At 39.9% G+C, this 19,899-nt stretch overlaps 1 protein-coding gene and 1 pseudogene across 14 annotated transcripts in view; one reads left to right on the top strand and one right to left on the bottom strand.

Moving 5' to 3' along the window:
• Nucleotides 1–19,899, bottom strand: part of AAK1 (AP2 associated kinase 1) — a 176,351-nt gene that overhangs the window by 33,292 nt on the left and 123,160 nt on the right. For 10 of the 14 annotated variants that reach the window (XM_057557742.1, XM_057557743.1, XM_057557746.1 and 7 more), the window contains exons 16-17: nt 18,733–18,837; nt 4,994–5,089 (exon numbers count right to left, since the gene is read on the bottom strand). In XM_057557742.1, the coding sequence (XP_057413725.1) occupies nt 4,994–5,089; nt 18,733–18,837 (201 nt within the window). The remainder of the gene's footprint in view (nt 1–4,993; nt 5,090–18,732; nt 18,838–19,899) is intronic. The other 4 variants (XM_057557744.1, XM_057557751.1, XM_057557750.1 and 1 more) reach the window with 1 other exon arrangement.
• On the top strand, nt 17,919–18,287 carry LOC103008017 (60S ribosomal protein L36-like; annotated as a pseudogene).

Here is a 19,899-nt window from a genome sequence, read left to right as displayed (position 1 = left end):
GCAGGAGACCAGGATATACTGCAAGTTGTGAGCTTTCTCTCTTTTAAAATATCAAAGATGAGGGTAGATATCTATTTATACAGGCTAGGGAGACTAAGGGCTTGCTCAAGGCCCATTCCAACCCTAATTAGGACTTTGACTATGAGAAGTAAAGCAGACTGAACTTACAGACATGGAAGAGCCAGATGCAAGCCCCATCCAAAAAGATGATTTGGCTGCTACAGCTTTGTGGTTTTGGAAATTTACGTCTTGTCTGACTTGGGGTGTAAGCCCTGATGTCTTGTAACGAGAGATGCTGTTTTTAGAATTTAGTCACTCTAGCTCCTATCACTGAGAAACCAGACACCAAACCATCTGTGACACCTGCAAGCTGGAATCACAAGTCAACCACCATGACCCTTTCCGAGTCCATTTTAGGGAACTGAATCTGTGGGAAGAAAAACTTTCCAGAGTGAAGACACATACTCTGATCAACCTCGGACTTTTTAAATATCACAAGACAGCAATTGGAAGTGAGGAACCTGCCAAGCAAATAGCTCTGAGAGGAATGCCTATCTTGACAACAAACCACTGAGAAAACGCAGCTTCTCTTGCTTACTTTTCATGAGAAGACGGAGTGCCATAAGCCAAGAAGTACTTTTTTTTAAAAAGTCGTTAATTCTAGGAAGTGGCACTTATGGGGCAACTAATGCATTCTTGCTCAGTCTTGTGGAACACTGATGTTGAAAGGTCAGTATGAAGGGGTTGCTATAAAAATCTTTTCCTCAAACTCTGAGCACTGCTGGCGGGAATGTAAAAGGGTGTAGTCACTGTGGAAAACAGTATGGCAGTTCCTCAAAAAATTAAAAATAGAGTTACCATCAGTTCTAGTAATTCTATTTCTGAGTATGTACCTCAAAGAGTCTTGAGTTTTGAAGAGATATTTGCACACTCACGTTCAAAGAAGCATTATTCACAATAGCCAAAAGATAGAAGCAACCCATGTGTCAACTGATAGATGGATAAACAAAACACAACAGAATATTATTCAGCTTTAAAAAGAAATTCTGACATATGCTACAACATGTATGAACCATGAGGACATTATGTTAAGTGAAAAGAGCCAGTCACAAAAGAACAAATATTGTGTAATTCCACTTATATGAGGCACCTAGAGTAGTCAAATTCATAGAGACAGAAAGCAGAATGGTGGTTGCCAGGGGTTGGGGGGAGAGAGGAACGGAGAGGTATTGTTTAATAGGCAGAGAGTTTCGATTTTGCAAGATGAAAAAAAGTTCTGTGGATGGATGGTGGTGATGGCTGTAAACAATATAAATGTACTTGATGCCACTGAACTGTCCACTTTAAAATGGGAAATTCTGCGTTACATATACTTTACCACAACTTTTAAAAATGATTAAATCTTTCCACCAATTTTCAGAGAAAATTCCTCAATCTTCTCTACCATTTTTTTAAACCTTTGATACCACCTATAGCTTATCTGTTCCCTAATACAAATAAAAGGCAAAATAAATGAACACACAGCATATGAACATCAGTGAAATACTTTGAGGCTCGCTAGAGCTAGGCTTCATGTGGCAGCTTTATGAGCACACAAATGCTCGGCTGTGATTTTTTTATGCCAGATTTTCTAAGAAAATTAGTTTTATAATGCTTTGCAAAATAAAAATACTCCTTAAAAAAAAAAAAGAAAAACACCTCCAATTATCCAGTGTCCCTTCACTTAGAGTTTAACAATTGCTAATATCAAGGAATTCTACTTTGATGGCTCTTAGTTGTGCAAAGGTCATAGGTCATAAGAGCAAGTTTCATTTCTATAAGACAAAACTACCATTGCTAAGACTTTTTGATAACTAGGACTGCCCCCCCTGGGAATAAGGGCCTGGAACCAAAGCTGTTATAGCACTTCCTATCTTTATACTAATTTAGAGTTCCCAAAGCAATTTCAAATACATGATTTCATCTGAGCCACACAAGCCAGTCCACAGGTAGGTTTTACTATGGCCAATGCTGAGGAGGAGGAGAACACAGAGTTTGAGCAATTTGACCAAAATCACTTAGCTACTAAGTGGCCAGAACCATGCTCTTACAAGTTCAAATCCATTCTTGTATTTCCCTAACCCTTAAATTTAGCTCTCTAGTCAAAGGCTTTATTGAGCTGGGATCTGTCCCCAAACGACCCCTCGCTGTGTGGGTGCTGTGAGCCACCAAGAGAAAGGAGCACAGTCACAGCAGCACTAAGGCCTCACTTCCTTATTCACGAAGAGAGAGATTACTGGACATACCCACCAGTCAGTATTATTTCTGGCTCAAAGGAAATTATATGTGAACACGTTTAAAAAGCATAAAATAAAATGTTAAGTCACAAAAGGCATAGTTGTCAGGAGACTAAGGTTCCACGACTCTCACCATCAGGAAGGCTGAGTGTGGGAGGGAAGCATGTATGCAAACCAAACCAACCAACCAACACACCTGACCGGTGTCCACCACCGGTGGAGGGAGTGACAAACTGCTTGCTTTGAGGGGCAGGAGACAAACCTGCAGTTTGCCAAGGTACCAGAGACTGTAAACTCTCAGCCCTTTCCTCACTCGGGCATTTCAAGATGCTGAGGAAGGATACAGGGATAAAGGAGCTATATAACTGAATGTGCTACAGGCTGGGCATATAATAGTAAATAAAGTAATCAAAGACACAGCGGTCACATGCCATACTTAGCCCAAATTCTGGAGAGCATCATGAAAGGAGGAGCTGAACGATCTGCTGAGCTTAGCTACTACTTTCATCCCAGGGTTTGGCAGCTTCCTGACATGTGGGCTGTGCCTCTGTTTATGCCCCCTCAAGAGTGGGAAGGAGGCCTGGCTAGGGGTTGGCGGACTCACAGATGGAAGGCTATGGAGATAGTAGTCTGGTGTTTGGCAGCTGGGGACGGAAATGGAGGGTAATGGGGCTGCCAAAAGCCTTTCAACCTCAGGTTTCATTTACTTTATTCATCTAATCTGCAAACACTCATTGAGTGCCAGCTACACCCGGCAGTGTTCTCAGCATTAACAGTACACTGGTAAATAAGACAGACAAGGTCCCTCCCTCAGGACACTGACATTCTGGGGGAGAAAGAGGAATGAACAATTAGAAACAGACAATGTCGTGATAAATGCTATGAAGAAAAAAGCCAGGGGGTGTGAGTGACAGTGCCCGTGGGACCACGTCGGGCCTCTCCGAGAAGACAGCAATTAAGCTGAGACCCAAATGTTGAATGACAAGAAGGAAAAGCTTTCCAGGCAGAGTACCAGAAAGTGCAAAGGCCCTGATGTGGGAATAAGCTTAGCTTAGCTTATTGGAGGAAAGACTGAAGGGAAGAATGCTATGAGCTCAGGTTAGAAGGGTAGCCAAGGGCCAGACTAGTCAGGGTCTTGTAGGTATGGTAAGAAGCCTGGATTTTTTGCTCAGTGATTTGAGAATTCACTGGACTGCAAAGGAGTGACATGTCTGATTTATGCTTTCATCCTCTAGCTTGTGCCAAGAGGTCACCCTTCCAGTTCTGCAGCCCATGGGCTATCTGGGTAAGAGCAAGGCATGGACCCAAAGGGGTACCAAAGGGAGAATGCCTCAATAATCCCTTTTCCCTTGTCTGATTTTATGACTGCCACAAAAGGGAGCAAAAAGAAGCCAGTGGGCCCCAGCTTGAGTTTACAGCCCATCCTTTCTAGCCTTCTGCTTGAAACTGGCCTGTCTTGGCCCTGCTGGGCATACCTGATGAATGCAACAGAGAAAAGGACCTCTATTTGATTCTTTCTTCTCTTTTCTTTAACTACCCTATCCTGAATCATTCCCTAGTGACTTTAGATATTTTTGACCTACCTCCAGGTCCAGCAAGCTATAAAGTTACACAATACTACCTGATCAGGGCAAATTTCTTCTTTCTCTTAGAAGGGTCAACAAACTACTTAAAGAAATAAAAACCGTCTTGGTAACCTAGCTGTGGTCTGTCTTAGTAAGTAGAGGATATGCACTTCACAATCACTTCCAATCTTGAGGCAATCAAATAAATCCCTTTGACATTTTGGGAGAGAAGAAAAACCAAGCAGATTCTTTTAGTTTAAGACTTTTAGTTTAAGAAATCGACAGGGGTAAGAATGGGAAAAAAGAAAAAACTATCAGCAGCAAAATGACTGTCAGCTGTTTCTAAGGAGCTGGATCTATTTGCTTTTTCAAAGAGACTGAAAAAGAAGAGAAAATGCGGCTTCTGTTCCTCACATCCTGCTCCCCTTCCCCCAAAAGGATGGGGAGGGGAGCGCGAAGAGAAATCTTTGGCATTCACGAACTCCAAATGGAAAGCATCCAATGATATTGTTTCAAAAGCTATTTCAATCAGACCACACTAACCGTTTCTTACTTTTTTAGACTGCTTACTTAAAAATCGGTACAGAGCAGACAGTAGGGGAGATTAGAACTACTTATTTCAATGATGAAGAGTCAAGCCCAGATAGTGGAAGGTAGTGGAACCTAGGTCTCCTGACTCACACTCCCTATCAAATTTTATTATGTATTTTTATTTTTTAAAAATAAAAGCACATTATAGCAAAATAGGAACAGGAAGTCACTCAAAATCCAATCATTATACTACACCATTAGCATTTTGTTCCTTCTATCATAGGCTTATAGGTTTCCCCCCACATTGTTATAATCACACTGAACTAATGCTCTTTGCGATACAGGCCCTTTATATTACCATTAACACGGTCAAGGATATGAAACTTAAGACTGACATGATGTGGAATACAACTTGGTATAATCTGAGCTGAATTTATTATCTTTGCTGAGGACTAGTGACCCCACAAGAGAATTTTGCGCCTCTTATTGAGACAGTAAAAATATACAACAGCACCTATTATTAGGTCTTGGAATTCAGGTCCTTTTCATGGAGTGTTTAAAACAGAACTCTCAAGAAGCCCTGGGATGTAACTTAACTTCAGATCAGTTTTATTTACCTACCTGGTGCATCAGGTACTTGAAGAGGAATGAAAGGATCAGATACACTTAGAAGAGGAAGGCTAGAATCCACAGTCTGCCCACCCTTCCTTTTTTCAGCTGGAATTGGTTGGAGGGGAAGGAAGGGTCAAGAAGAGGGAGGAAAAAAAGAGAAAAGCAGAAAACATCAAGTAAATCCAGATGTATTTACCATCTATTAACCCAACTCAAACTATAGAGTAAGTCTAAATTTAGAGGCAGAATAAAGAGGAATGAGTGGATATAATTCAATGCAATAGCAAAGTATGTCTGAGATGTACAATCTGGTCCTTGCAACATAGTCTGAGATGCAATTAATGGTAAAAGTAGGATATTCGTACATCTGAAATTCCACGTCTTCCTTAGATACTGCAGTCTACAGTGATCTCTTTCAGAATTCCTATTGCAATTACTACTATCCTTATCACACATTTTGGTAGGTAAACAAACTTTGTCTATTTTGAAATTTACAATATGTGTATAGGTACTTCCTATGTGCCCATTTCCCTCTTGAGGTCCTTTAGGGACAGAGTCCTATTCTATTCCCTCTTGAGGTCCTTTAGGGACTGAGTCCTATTCTATCACCAAATGTCTAATGTAGTGCTAGGTAGACAGAAAGAGACAGAAACAGATTTCTTGCCTATTGGAAGGTTAGATAAACCCTAACCTCTGGACTACATCTACCATACTATTGGCATTCATCCTATATTTGGCAAACTTATAGATTTACAGAAATCTATACACCCTATGGAATATGAGAGCCTGAAGGGAACTCAGCATTTTCTACCATAATTTTCTTATTTTCCAGAAAAGAAAATGAAGCCCAGAAGTTAAGAGACTAGACAGAGGTCAACCAGCAGACCCAGGATCAAAACACAGGTCTCCTGGCTCCTACTTTACCATTCTTTACCTTGCATTTTAATAATGAGTTAGTTCCTGAATTAAAATCTAATTTAGCCTTTTATAAAGTGGATGTAAAAAAAACTTTTAATTTTCAAGTAACTGTAGAATCATAGGAAGTTGCAGTACATAGAACCCTGTGAACCCTTCAACCCGCTTCCCCCAGTGGTGAGTTCTTACACAACTATAGTTCAATATCACTGACACCAGGGCAATTCTGTTAACTAAACTCTGTTCAGTTTTCACATGTACTCACATTTGTGTGTGTGCGTGTGTGTGTGTGTGTGTGTATAGTTCCTTGCCATTTGATAGTACGTATAAATTAGCCTAAGCACCACAACAATGATACACAACTATTCCCTCAAACAGAAGAACTTCCTTGTACTCCTTTATAGTCATACCCACTCCTTACTCCTGTCCCAGTCTCTATAATTTTGTCATTTTAAGAATATCATTCAAGTGGGCTTTTAACTAAGCTTCTTTAAAGGTCTGTGGAGGAAGAGAAGGGTTAAAATCACTGCTCTTAGTCTCTGAAATATTTTAAATTGAGATATGATGAAATATATTAAAAGAAAAATAACAAATTATGAAATTGAATGTATAGTATAATTCATGTTTGAAAAAAGTATGTACACAGAAATAAAACTATGGACATAAATATTGTTAAATGTTAGCAATGCTTTCCTCTTGGAATGGGGTCATGAGTTTTTCAATCTTGCTTCCTTGGGGTTTTAGCAAATGAATGTATATAATTTATCAACAGAAAAATACAGTAAGTCCCCTACATACGACCTTCAAGTTGAGAACTTTCGAAGATGTGAACGTGCGTTCCTATGTCCAATCACGTAAGTTAGTTCACGTGTCTGGCATACGTTGTCACGTGCAGCTTGCCCTCTGTCTCCTATTGCTGACGATCCTTCAGCTCTACCATCTCCCACCTCCTCTCCCTCCTCCAGTCAGTAACTCTTCTTGCCTGTTCACTAGATGCCAGCCCCTGTATGCCAGCTGTTGTACTGTACTACTGTACTTTTCAGGGTACTGTACTGTAAGATTAAAAATGTTTTCTTTATTTTTTGTGTTTGTTTTTTATGTATCATTTGTGTGAAAAGTATTATAAACCTATTGCAGTACAGTACTATATAGCTGACTGTGTTAGTTGGGTACCTAGGCCAACTTTGTTGGACTTACGAACAAATTGGACTTATGAACAAACTGGACTTAACGAATGTGCTCTTGGAACGGAACTCGTTCATATGTAGGGGACTTACTGTATTTTAAATAAAGAGGCACAATGTCAAGTTTTAATTGTCTGCCTGTTCCTCCTCTAATGTATGAACACAGTTTAGTAACATTTTTGCAGCTTTTACCATAAAAATGTTAAGGATAACCCTTGTGTCATCCTCCCCAACTCATTACCAAATTTCCTGCTTCTCTCCTCCCTTGGTTGGTTAGAAGGTTTCAAATCAGTGAACGGTCTGAGCTTGATTAGAAAACTTGGAGAAAATGGTGCCACCTTGAACTTCAACCAAGTGAGGACACATTAATTTCAGGGATTTAGATATAATTTTCTTTCATTTGTAAAGAATGAAGATTCTTCTTCATTCACACCACAAATGCAAACGAAGGGAAAATACCAAATGTTCATAGAAAAGTGCTGGATAAATTGAGGAAAATATGAAGATGTTTTGTAATGCCTGTAAAAGCTTAGTGTCACTGATTTATAAGATTTCTGAGATGTGGTTACAACTACAGCTTCTGCGCTGGGCTGCCCAGGTACAAATTTCTACACTGTCATTCTCCACCTACGACCTTGGGCAGGTCACTTAGCCTCTCATGGGCTGTTGTGAGGGATCACTGGAGATAATGTACATAAAAGCACTTACCCAGTGGGCTTAGCACGCAGCATGTACTCAACATATGTTCGCTAGTATTATTGTCCTAACTTTACTCAAATATGTGTTTTCTAATGGCTGGGCCGTTAAAAAAAATACTGCCATTTACAACCTTCAAAGTAAGCATTAAGGGGAGAAGAGGCAAAAATAAAAGCAAAAAACAACTCTTTAAAAAACAGTTCATACAGACAAACAACAAAACATAAAATGTATGATAAGAAAGAATTAGGCATTAAAACTGGAAGTGGATGGAAAATGATTAGGGACGTCTATTATTAACAGTGGTGAATCCAAGCTCCTATCCTTTGGCAAAAAGTGACTCCTTTCCTTCATTCAACAAATCTGTACTGAGCCAAGCACTGCACTAAATGCTGGGATTCAGCATCAAAGAAGACCCTCCTAGGGCTTATTCCACGACCCCCTTTCCAGGGAAACTATATCCTACCCAGCACCATAACTAGTCATCATTGTGACATTTTATCTCAAGGACAATGACCAATGCTTTATACATTTGGTATATTTAGTCAACTATTTGGCATATCCAACTTGAAGCACTTTCAACCAGACCAAAATACCAATAAATTTAAAAATTATACAGACCAGACAACAAAGCTAAAAATAAAAAATAGCACACAAAGAAATTTTCACTATTTAATATTAAAAAACACACCTTCCAAATAATTCCAATGCCTGTTCCAAAATATTAACAATGAGAACATCATATGAAGACTTATGGGATATGGTTAAAACTTGAGTTTTTTCTTACAAGGGAAACACACAGCTATTAGAAAGCACTCTCACGGGCGTGAGACGCTGGGGCTGCTGCTGCCGCCTCCAAAAAGCCTGTGTGTGAGCACAGGTCACTCTCCACACCTCCCCTCCCGGGAGCCTGTGCAGCCCGCCACTGCCGGGGTCCCGGGATCCGGGGACAACATCCCCGGGAGAATGCACTGCGCGCCTCGAGCTGGTGCAACGTCACGCCGGCCTCGGCCGCCGCAGGCTCGCCCCGCCTCCTCCGTACCGCTCCCTCCCCGCGGCCTGGGTGAGCCAGAGCCCCCGAAGCAGCTGCTCCTTTAACCCCGTCCTGTCTGGGCGGGGAACAGACGCCCTCAGGCGACCTACACGCAGAGGCGGGTCCAAATCCAAAGCTGAACCCCAGGAGCTGTGCGAACAGGGAAGAGAAGGGGAAATCTCTCCCAGCAGCCTCAGAAGCAGCGGATTAAAACTCCACAAACAACTTGATGTGCCTGCATCTGTTGAATACCTGAATAGACAACGAATCATCCCAAATTCAGGAGGTGGACTCTGGGAGCAGGAGATATTAATTTTTCCCCTTTTCCTTTTTTTTGTGAGTGTATATGTATATGCTTCTGGGTGAGATTTTGTCTGTATAGCTTTGCTTTACAATAGCTTTATTTTACTTCACTATATTATAGCCTCTTTCTTTCTTTCTTTCTATTTTTTCTCCCTTTTACTCTGAGCCGTGTGGACGAAAGGCTCTTGGTGCTCCAGCCAGGCATCAGGGCCGTGCCTCTGAGGTGGGAGAGCCAACTTCAGAACACTGGTCCACAAGAGAGCTCCCAGCTCCACGTAATACCAAACGGCAAAAATCTCCCAGAGATCTCCATCTCAACATCAAGACCCAGCTTCCCTCAACGACCAGCAAGCTACAGTGCTGGACACCCTATGCCAAACCACTAGCTAGACAGGAACACAACCCCATCCATTAGCAGAGAGGCTGCCTAAAATCAAACTAAGGCCACAGACACCCCAAAATACACCACCAGACGTGGACGTGCCCACCAGAAAGACAAGATCTAGCCTCATCCACCAGAATTCAGGCACTAGTTCCCTCCACCAGGAAGCCTACACAACCCACTGAACCAACCTTAGCCACTGGGGACAGATACCAAAAACAACGGGAACTACGAACCTGCAGCCTGTGAAAAGGAGACCCCAAACACAGTAAGATAGGCAAAATGAGACGACAGAAAAACACACAGCAGATGAAGGAGCAGGCTCAAAACACACCGGACTTAACAAATGAAGAGGAAATAGGTAGTCTACCTGAAAAAGAATTCAGAATAATGATAGTAAGGATGATCCAAAATCTTGGAAATAGAATAGACAAAATGCAAGAAACATTTAACAAGGATGTAGAAGAACTAAAGAGGAACCAAGCAATGATGAAAAACACAATAAATGAAATTAAAAATACTCTAGATGGGATCAATAGTAGAATAACTGAGGCAGAAGAAAGGATAAGTGACCTGGAAGATAAAATGGTGGAAATAACTACTACAGAGCAGGATAAAGAAAAAAGAATGAAAAGAACTGAGGACAGTCTCAGGGACCTCTGGGACAACATTAAACGTGCCAACATTCGAATTATAGGGGTACCAGAAGAAGAAGAGAAAAAGAAAGGGACTGAGAAAATTTTTGAAGAGATTATAGTTGAAAACTTCCCTAATATGGGAAAGGAAATAGTTAATCAAGTCCTGGAAGCACAGAGAGTTCCATACAGGATAAACCCAAGGAGGAACACGCCAAGACACATATTAATCAAACTGTCAAAAATTAAATATAAGGAAAACATATTAAAGGCAGCAAGGGAAAAAAAACAAATAACACACAAGGGAATCCCCATAAGGTTAACATCTGATCTCTCAGCAGAAACTCTGCAAGCCAGAAGGGAGTGGCAGGATATACTTAAAGTCATGAAGGAGAAAAACCTACAACCAAGATTACTCTACCCAGCAAGGATCTCATTCAGATTCGATGGAGAAATTAAAACCTTTACAGACAAGCAAAAGCTGAGAGAGTTCAGCACCACCAAACCAGCTTTACAACAAATGCTAAAGGAAATTCTCTAGGCAAGAAACACAAGAGAAGGAAAACACCTACAATAACAAACCCAATACATTTAAGAAAATGGGAATAGGAACATACATATCGATAATTACCTTGAATGTAAATGGATTAAATGCTCCCACCAAAAGACACAGGCTGGCTGAATGGATACAAAAACAAGACCCATACATATGCTGTCTACAAGAGACCCACTTCAGACCTAGGGACACATACAGACTGAAAGTGAGGGGATGGAAAAAGATATTCCATGCAAATGGAAATCAAAAGAAAGCTGGAGTAGCAATTCTCATATCAGACAAAATAGACTTTAAAATAAAGACTATTACAAGAGACAAAGAAGGACACTATATAATGATCAAGGGATCGATCCAAGAGGAAGGTATAACAATTGTAAATATTTATGCACCCAACATAGGAGCACCTCAATACATAAGGCAAATACTAACGGCCATAAAAGGGGAAATTGACAGCAACACAATCATAGTAGGGGACTTTAACACCCCACTTTCACCAATGGACAGATCATCCAAAATGAAGATAAATAAGGAAACACAAGCTTTAAATGATACATTAAACAATATGGACTTAATTGATATTTATAGGACATTCCACCCAAAATCAACAGAATACACATTTTTCTCAAGTGCTCATGGAACATTCTCCAGGATAGATCATATCTTGGGTCACAAATCAAGCCTAGGTCAATTTAAGAAAATTGAAATCGTATCAAGTATCTTTTCCGACCACAACGCTATGAGACTAGATATCAATTACAGGAAAAGATCTGTAAAAAATACAAACACATGGAGGCTACACAATACATTACTTAATAACGAAGTGATTACTGAAGAAATCAAAGGGGAAATCAAAAAATACCTAGAAACAAATGACAATGGAGACACGACGACCCAAAACCTATGGGACACAGCAAAAGCAGTGCTAAGAGGGAAGTTTATAGCAATACAAGCCTACCTCAAGAAACAGGAAACATCTCGAATAAACAACCTAACCTTGCACCTAAAGCAATTAGAGAAAGAAGAACAAAAAAACCCCAAAGCCAGCAGAAGGAAAGAAATTATAAAGATCAGGTCAGAAATAAATGAAAAAGAAATGAAGGAAATAATAGCAAAAATCAATGAAACTAAAAGCTGGTTCTTTGAGAAGATAAACAAAATTGATAAACCATTAGCCAGACTCATCAAGAGAAAAAGGGAGAAGACTCAGATCAATAGAATTAGAAATGAAAAAGGAGAAGTAACCACTGACACTGCAGAAATACAAAAGATCATGAGAGATTACTACAAGCAACTATATGCCAATAAAATGGACAACCTGGAAGAAATGGACAGATTCTTAGAAATGCACAAACTGCCGAGACTGAACCAGGAAGAAATAGAAAATATGAACAGACCAATCACAAGCACTGAAATTGAAACTGTGATTAAAAACCTTCCAACAAACAAAAGCCCAGGACCAGATGGCTTCACAGGCGAATTCTATCAAACATTTAGAGAAGAGCTAACACCTATCCTTCTCAAACTCTTCCAAAATATTGCAGAAGGAGGAACACTCCCAAACTCATTCTACGAGGCCACCATCACCCTGATACCAAAACCAGACAAAGATGTCACAAAGAAAGAAAACTACAGGCCAATATCACTGATGAACATAGATGCAAAAATCCTCAACAAAATACTAGCAAACAGAATCCAACAGCACATTAAAAGGATCATACACCATGATCAAGTGGGGTTTATCCCAGGAATGCAAGGATTCTTCAATATACGCAAATCAATCAATGTGATACACCATATTAACAAATTGAAGGAGAAAAACCATATGATCATCTCAATAGATGCAGAGAAAGCTTTTGACAAAATTCAACACCCATTTATGATAAAAGCCCTGCAGAAAGTAGGCATAGAGGGAACTTTCCTCAACATAATAAAGGCCATATATGACAAACCCACAGCCAACATTGTCCTCAATGGTGAAAAACTGAAACCATTTCCACTAAGATCAGGAACAAGACAAGGTTGCCCACTCTCACCACTATTATTCAACATAGTTTTGGAAGTGTTAGCCACAGCAATCAGAGAAGACAAAGAAATAAAAGGAATCCAAATCGGAAAAGAAGAAGTAAAGCTGTCACTATTTGCAGACGACATGATACTATACATAGAGAATCCTAAAGAGGCTACCAGAAAACTCCTAGAGCTAATCAATGAATTTGGTAAAGTAGCAGGATACAAAATTAATGCACAGAAATCTCTTGCATTTCTATACACTAATGACGAAAAATCTGAAAGTGAAATTAAGAAAACACTCCCATTTACCATTGCAACAAAAAGAATAAAATATCTAGGAATAAACCTACCTAAGGAGACAAAAGACCTGTATGCAGAAAATTATAAGACACTGATGAAAGAAATTAAAGATGATACAAATAGATGGAGAGATATACCATGTTCCTGGATTGGAAGAATCAACATTGTGAAAATGTCTCTACTACCCAAAGCAATCTACAGATTCAATGCAATCCCTATCAAACTACCACTGGCATTTTTCACAGAACTAGAACAAAAAATTTCACAATTTGTATGGAAACACAAAAGACCCCGAATAGCCAAAGCAATCTTGAGAACGAAAAATGGAGCTGGGGGAATCAGGCTCCCTGACTTCAGACTATATTACAAAGCTTCAGTAATCAAGACAGTTTGGTATTGGCACAAAAACAGAAATATAGATCAATGGAACAGGATAGAAAGCCCAGAGATAAACCCACACACATATGGTCAACTTATCTTTGATAAAGGAGGCAAGCATATACAGTGGAGAAAAGACAGCCTCTTCAATAAGTGGTGCTGGGAAAATTGGACAGGAACATGTAAAAGTATGAAATTAGAACACTCCCTGACACCATGCACAAAAATAAACTCAAAATGGATTAAAGACCTAAGTGTAAGGGCAGACACTATCAAACTCTTAGAGGAAAACATAGGCAGAACACTCTATGACATACATCACAGCAAGATTCTTTTTGACCCAGCTCCCAGAGAAATGGAAATAAGAACACAAATAAACAAATGGGACCTAATGAAACTGAAAAGCTTTTGCACAGCAAAGGAAACCATAAACAAGACCAAAAGACAACCCTCAGAATGGGAGAAAATATTTGCAAATGAAGCAACTGACAAAGGATTAATCTCCAAGATTTACAAGCAGCTCATGCAGCTCAATAACAAAAAAACGAACAACCCAATCCAAAAATGGGCAGAAGATCTAAATAGACATTTCTCCAAAGAAGATATACAGATGGCCTACAGACACATGAAAGAATGCTCAACATCATTAATCATTAGAGAAATGCAAATCAAAACTACAATGAGATATCATCTCACACCGGTCAGAATGGCCATCATCAAAAAATCTAGAAACAGTAAATGCTGGAGAGGGTGTGGAGGAAAGGGAACACTCTTGCACTGTTGGTGGGAATGTAAATTGATACAGCCACTATGGAGAACAGTATGGAGGTTCCTTAAAAAACTACAAATAGAACTACCATACGACCCAGCAATCCCACTACTGGGCATATACCCTGAGAAAACCATAGGTCAAAAAGAGTCATGTACCAAAATGTTCATTGCAGCTCTATTTACAATAGCCAGGACATGGAAGCAACCTAAGTGTCCATCGACAGATGAATGGATAAAGAAGATGTGGCACATATATACAATGGAATATTACTCAGCCATAAAAAGAAATGAAATGGAGGTATTTGTAATGAGGTGGATGGAGTTAGAGTCTGTCATACAGAGTGAAGTAAGTCAGAAAGAGAAAAACAAATACAGTATGCTAACACATATATATGGAATCTAAGGGAAAAAAAAAAAAAAAAGGCCATGAAGAACCTAGTGGCAAGACGGGAATAAAGACACAGACCTACTAGAGAATGGACTTGAGGATATGGGGAGGGGGTGGGGTGAGATGTGACAGGGTAAGAGAGTGTCATGGACATATATACACTACCAAATGTAAAATAGATAGCTAGTGGGAAGCAGCCGCATAGCACAGGGAGATCAGCTCGGTGCTTTGTGACCACCTAGAGGGGTGGGATGGGGAGGGTGGGAGGGAGGGAGATGCAAGAGGGAAGAGAAATGGGAACATAGTGTATATGTATAACTGATTCACTTTGTTATAAAGCAGATGCTAACACACTATTGTAAGGCAATTATACTTCAATAAAGATGTTTGAGAAAAAAAAAAAAAAAAAGAAAGCACTCTCAATAACAGTGTAATCCTCAAAGGCTGGGGTGGGGTGGGCACCTGGAGCAAGAAAGAGGCAAGAGAATAGTAGATTATCTGCGAAAAAGTCTTCCTGGAAATTATAATTAGCCTCCCTCCCCATTCTCATGCCAGATGAAAATCACTGTTATATTGAGAGAAAAACTCTAAATACTTTTTTTTTTAAAGAATTTAAAAAAATTTTACTATGTGTTCTTCTTGAAATCAGCAAAAGTGAACCTAAGAAAAATAGGGAACTGTAATCAAAAAGATAAAGGCAAAAGATAAAGAATTAGAAGACAGAAAAAGAGTAGTTCTATAGAGTTGTCTTTGAAAGGTAATAAAACAGCAAATCTCTAGCTAGAGTTACCAAGAAAAAGAGAAACACAAATACATACCATAAAATTGATGTATGCAAAGAAAATACTATAAGAGATTTAAATGTATTCTTCTATTTTATTAAAAAAATTTTGAAACTATAGATGATTTTCTAGGACACTATTATTAAATTTGCCTTATTATGCGGCAGAAAACCTGAGAGAGGAAGTTCTAGAGCCAGAGGGTCGGTGTCCCAGCTCTGCCACTTACTAGCTATGTGACCCTGGGAAAGAGACTAGCCTGTGTGCTCAGTTACCTCAGCCTTAACTGATGTGGGGATGATGTGGTAACCTCGGAGGGCTGTTGAGAGGGTCAGATGAGATAATACTTGCATAGGACAAATGACAAACTGGGGGAAAAGTTTACAATATGACACATGAAGAGCTCTTACATATTAAGAACAAAATAAACACAGCACATTAAAAACAAAAAAAGGACATGAACAACACAAATCCCAAAAGAAATAAAAATGGCCAGTAAACAATGTCCTTTGTCTACAGCCTCTGAGCTGGTCTGGCTGGGAAAAAGAGGTGAAAATTACTCATTCACTGTTGACTGAAATAAAATCTGTATAGCATTCTTGGAGGGCAATTTGGAAATCGGCACCAAAAGCCTTAATTACACATATCTTTTGATTTAGCAAATAATCCCCTAAAAGCTATCTTAAAGAAATTTTAAAGGATATGAATAAAAATTTGGCTTCAAGAATGTTTATGTGGTGAAAATTAGTAACAACCTAAGTATTCATCAAAGGGGATGTTAAATACAATGTTATTGTTCTTCCATTAAAAATCATGTTGTAGATTAGTATTTATTGAAATGGAAACTACTAATTCTCATAGAACATTTACAAAATGAATAACGAACACCTCCATAATACCCAAGAGAAAAAACTGCAGAGGCCATATTATCACAATGCAATGAAAATATATCCTAAATAACTCTAGGGTAAAGAAATCAAAACTTAAACATTAAAATTTAAAAACATCCAGAAAAGAATGAGAATAAGAGAGCATTACAGGGACTTCCCTGGTGGTCCAGTGGTTAAGAATCCACCTCCCAATACAGGGGACACGGGTTGGATCCCTGGTCGGGGAACTAAGATCCCACATGCTGTGGGGCAACGAAGCCCATGAGCCGCAACTACTGAGCACGTGGGCCACAACTACAGAGCCCGCATGCTGAAACTACAGAGCCCACACACTCTGGAGCCCTGCGCCCCAACTAGAGAGCCCACACGCCACAACCAGAGAGAAGCCCACGCACCACAACGAGGAGCCCACGCACCACAGCGGAGGATCCCACATACCGCGAGGAAGATTCCGAGTACCACAACTAAGACCCAACGCAGCCAAAAATAAAATAAAATAAAATAAAAAATAAATAAATAAATAAATAAATAAATAAATAGAGTGTTACATGGCAAATGTTATGGAATAACAGCCAAAGTTCTAATCAGAAATAAATTTACAAGGTTAGAAAAATACTGATACACCCAAAGAAAGCAGGAAGAAAGAATATGAAAAGTTAAAAGCAGAAATTAATCAATATAATTAAAAAGATCAATTTTGAAGGATATCAAATTCCATATCCTACAAAGAACATATTCAAAACCTCACATCCGGGCTTCCCTGGTGGCGCCGTGGTTAAGAATCCGCCTGCCAGTGCAGGGGACACGGGTTCGAGCCCTGGTCCGGGAAGATCCCACATGCTGCAGAGCAACTAAGCCCGTGCACCACAACTACTGAGCCTGCGCTCTAGAGCCCATGAGCCACAACCCACTGAGCCCATGTGCCACAACTACTGGAGCCCGTGCGCCCAGAGCCCGTGCTCCACAACAAGAGAAGCCACTGCAATGAGAAGCCCGTGCACTGCAACAGAGTAGCCCCCGCTCGCTGCAACTAGAGAAAGCCTGCACGCGGCAACGAAGACCCAATGCAGGCAAAAATAAAAAATAAATAAATAAAATAAATCTAAAAAAAAAAAAAAAAACAAAAAAAACCCTCACATCCATTGCTGAGGAATTTATAACAGTAAAACATTGACATCAAATTAATGTTTAAAAAAGAGGTACCTGGTTAAATACATTAGGATGTATCCATATAAAGGAATTTAATGTAGATATTTTAAAAGTTATATTCGAGGAGCTTCTTTAATGATATGGGGGAAACATGCTAAATTTTATAAGCAAAAAAAATTAGGCTTTAAAATATGACTATAAAAATGTACCTTAGAGTCATAAACTGAGGCTGAAAATTGTGCACAAAATTGTGGACACATGTATTTTTGTGAAAGAGAAGATCTGTAACTTCCCTTAGATTCACAAAGATATCTGTGACCCTAAAAAGGTTAAATGCCACTAACAGACATCAAAATGGTATCCCTATGCTAATTTCTCAGGGGTGAGATCATGGGGCTTTTAACTTTCTTCTCTGTGCTCTTCTATAAATTACTAAATATGTATGTTATTTATTAATAAAAAGGAAAATTAGGTTTTTATTATTACTTGTAGAATTTTTTTAAACGTCTCATTTAAAAAGATATCTCGCTTCCGCCGCAGCAGCCATTGAAGAGCAGCAGCCATTGAAGAGCAGCAGCCATGGCTCTGCGCTACCCCATGGCTGTGGACCTCAACAGGAGCCACAAGGTGACCAAGAATGTGAGCAAGCCGAGGCACAGCCGCCGCCACGGGCACCTCACCAAGCACACCAAGTTTGTGCGGGACATGATCCAGGAGGTGTGCGGCTTCGCCTCTTATGAACGGCGGGCCATGGAGCTGCTCAAGGTCTCCAGGGACAAGCGGGCCTTCAAGTTCATCAAGAAAAGGGTGGGGGGGGCACATCTGTGCCAAGAGGAAGAGAGAGGAGCTGAGCAATGTCCTGGCCGCCATGAGGAAGGCGGCAGCCAAGAAGGACTGAGCCCTTCCCCTCTGTGCACAATAAAACTTTTTCAGAAAAAAATAAAAAAAATAAAAAGATATCTCCCTGTCCCCATAAGCACACACACACATGCACAAAAACACAGCATAGAAGAGACTCAGATATAGGATAGAGCATCTAATTCTTAGAATTCTTCAAGTCATTTCAAAGAACCTAAGCAATTACAAGAGATTAACAGAGTGATGTTCCTGAAATTTAGAAATATTTGCTTAAAAACATGTATGTGGACTTGAGAGAACAAATCCTGTATACTACTGCCAGATCACCCTGCCATTCTAATTCAAAGTGATTCTAGATCTGTTTTTATCCCGATCTTTTTATAGGAAATCTTCAGAATGAAGAAAATTATGTTACCACCAGGATCTGGGGCTCACTGGCATGCTAGGGTTATCTGTGGACTGGAAACCAGTGGGAAGGTGACAACAGTGAGTCTTGAGTTTCAGGTGTTCGCCATACTAACCAGTTCCAGCAGAAAATGAGGAAGCGGCAAAAGTATCACCTTGGGTTGGTTGAAAGCCTGGGATCAAACTCTCAGCTGAGCCTCCAAGCTTCTCAGGATGTTTGCCTGGAGGGACAAAATACCACTCGGTTCATCCCAGCAGAATCCCATGATGCACACACAGGCCAGGGGTGAAGGGCACCCTCCAAACCGACATCTAGACTTGACTCATTTTACTGCATTATGGCAACACGTTGGCTATTCAAAGGTCCTTGTCTAGTCACTGCAGTAACTGAGAAACAGCTGAGGAAAGAAAGGAAGTCTAAAGCTCTAAAGCTTGAGTACATTACTCAAAGCACAATGCCTCCAGCCTTCACTCTGAATCGATTTATCTCTACATCATTCTAATGAGTTTGATGATCTGTTTTCCATGTTGAAAGTAGTTATGAGAGCAAAAGAGAAGAGAGATGGCAGTAGTGAGATGCTATGAGGGACGGGCACAATGACAATGGCTTAATGTAAAAGCCAACAGTTGAACAACAAGAACAGTGACAGGAAATTACTAAAAATAGATACAGGAATTTTGAAACTTGGGAGTCACTTAATCAGGTGCAAAATACTAGTTTTCAATAGCACATGAAGGTATTTCTGTTTACAGTCCAGAACAATAACTGGCATACATAACAATGAAACAAACTGACAATAAATGTCAAAGAAAGTTAAATCCTACGCCCTATGAAGAAAAAAAAAAGGCAAGAAGTGTATGGATTTTAAAAAGATGTCTATAAAATTATAAAGCTAAAATGTTTGGTCAAAGTTCGTATCATTCACTCCGTTCTGATCATTCCTTTACCCTGTGCTTTTGTCTACACTGAGGTACTTTTTTTGAACTGTATCATACTGTAGAATTTTCCCAGGGTGTGTGCTGTTGTTTTCCAACAACTGTGTGTGTGTATGTGAGTGGGTATCCTGCCTTCCAAATTAGACTGTGGATTTGAGGGTGGAAATGGTACCTTCTATTTATTTGATCTCCTCTCCAGGGTCAGTGAACAGTAATAGAGAATTCTGATCATGAAGATTCAGTGTCTACATGAGGGCACACTCTCATGGGTAAGCAGCTACGACTTTCTGGGATAATAAACCCACTTCGGACAAGGTACCATCACATTCCTCCAAGGAGTGAACGAG

Source organism: Balaenoptera acutorostrata, chromosome 12 (assembly GCF_949987535.1).
Source record: "Balaenoptera acutorostrata chromosome 12, mBalAcu1.1, whole genome shotgun sequence".
Taxonomy (NCBI): domain Eukaryota; kingdom Metazoa; phylum Chordata; class Mammalia; order Artiodactyla; family Balaenopteridae; genus Balaenoptera; species Balaenoptera acutorostrata.
This window is presented reverse-complemented; position numbering and strand designations above follow the sequence as displayed.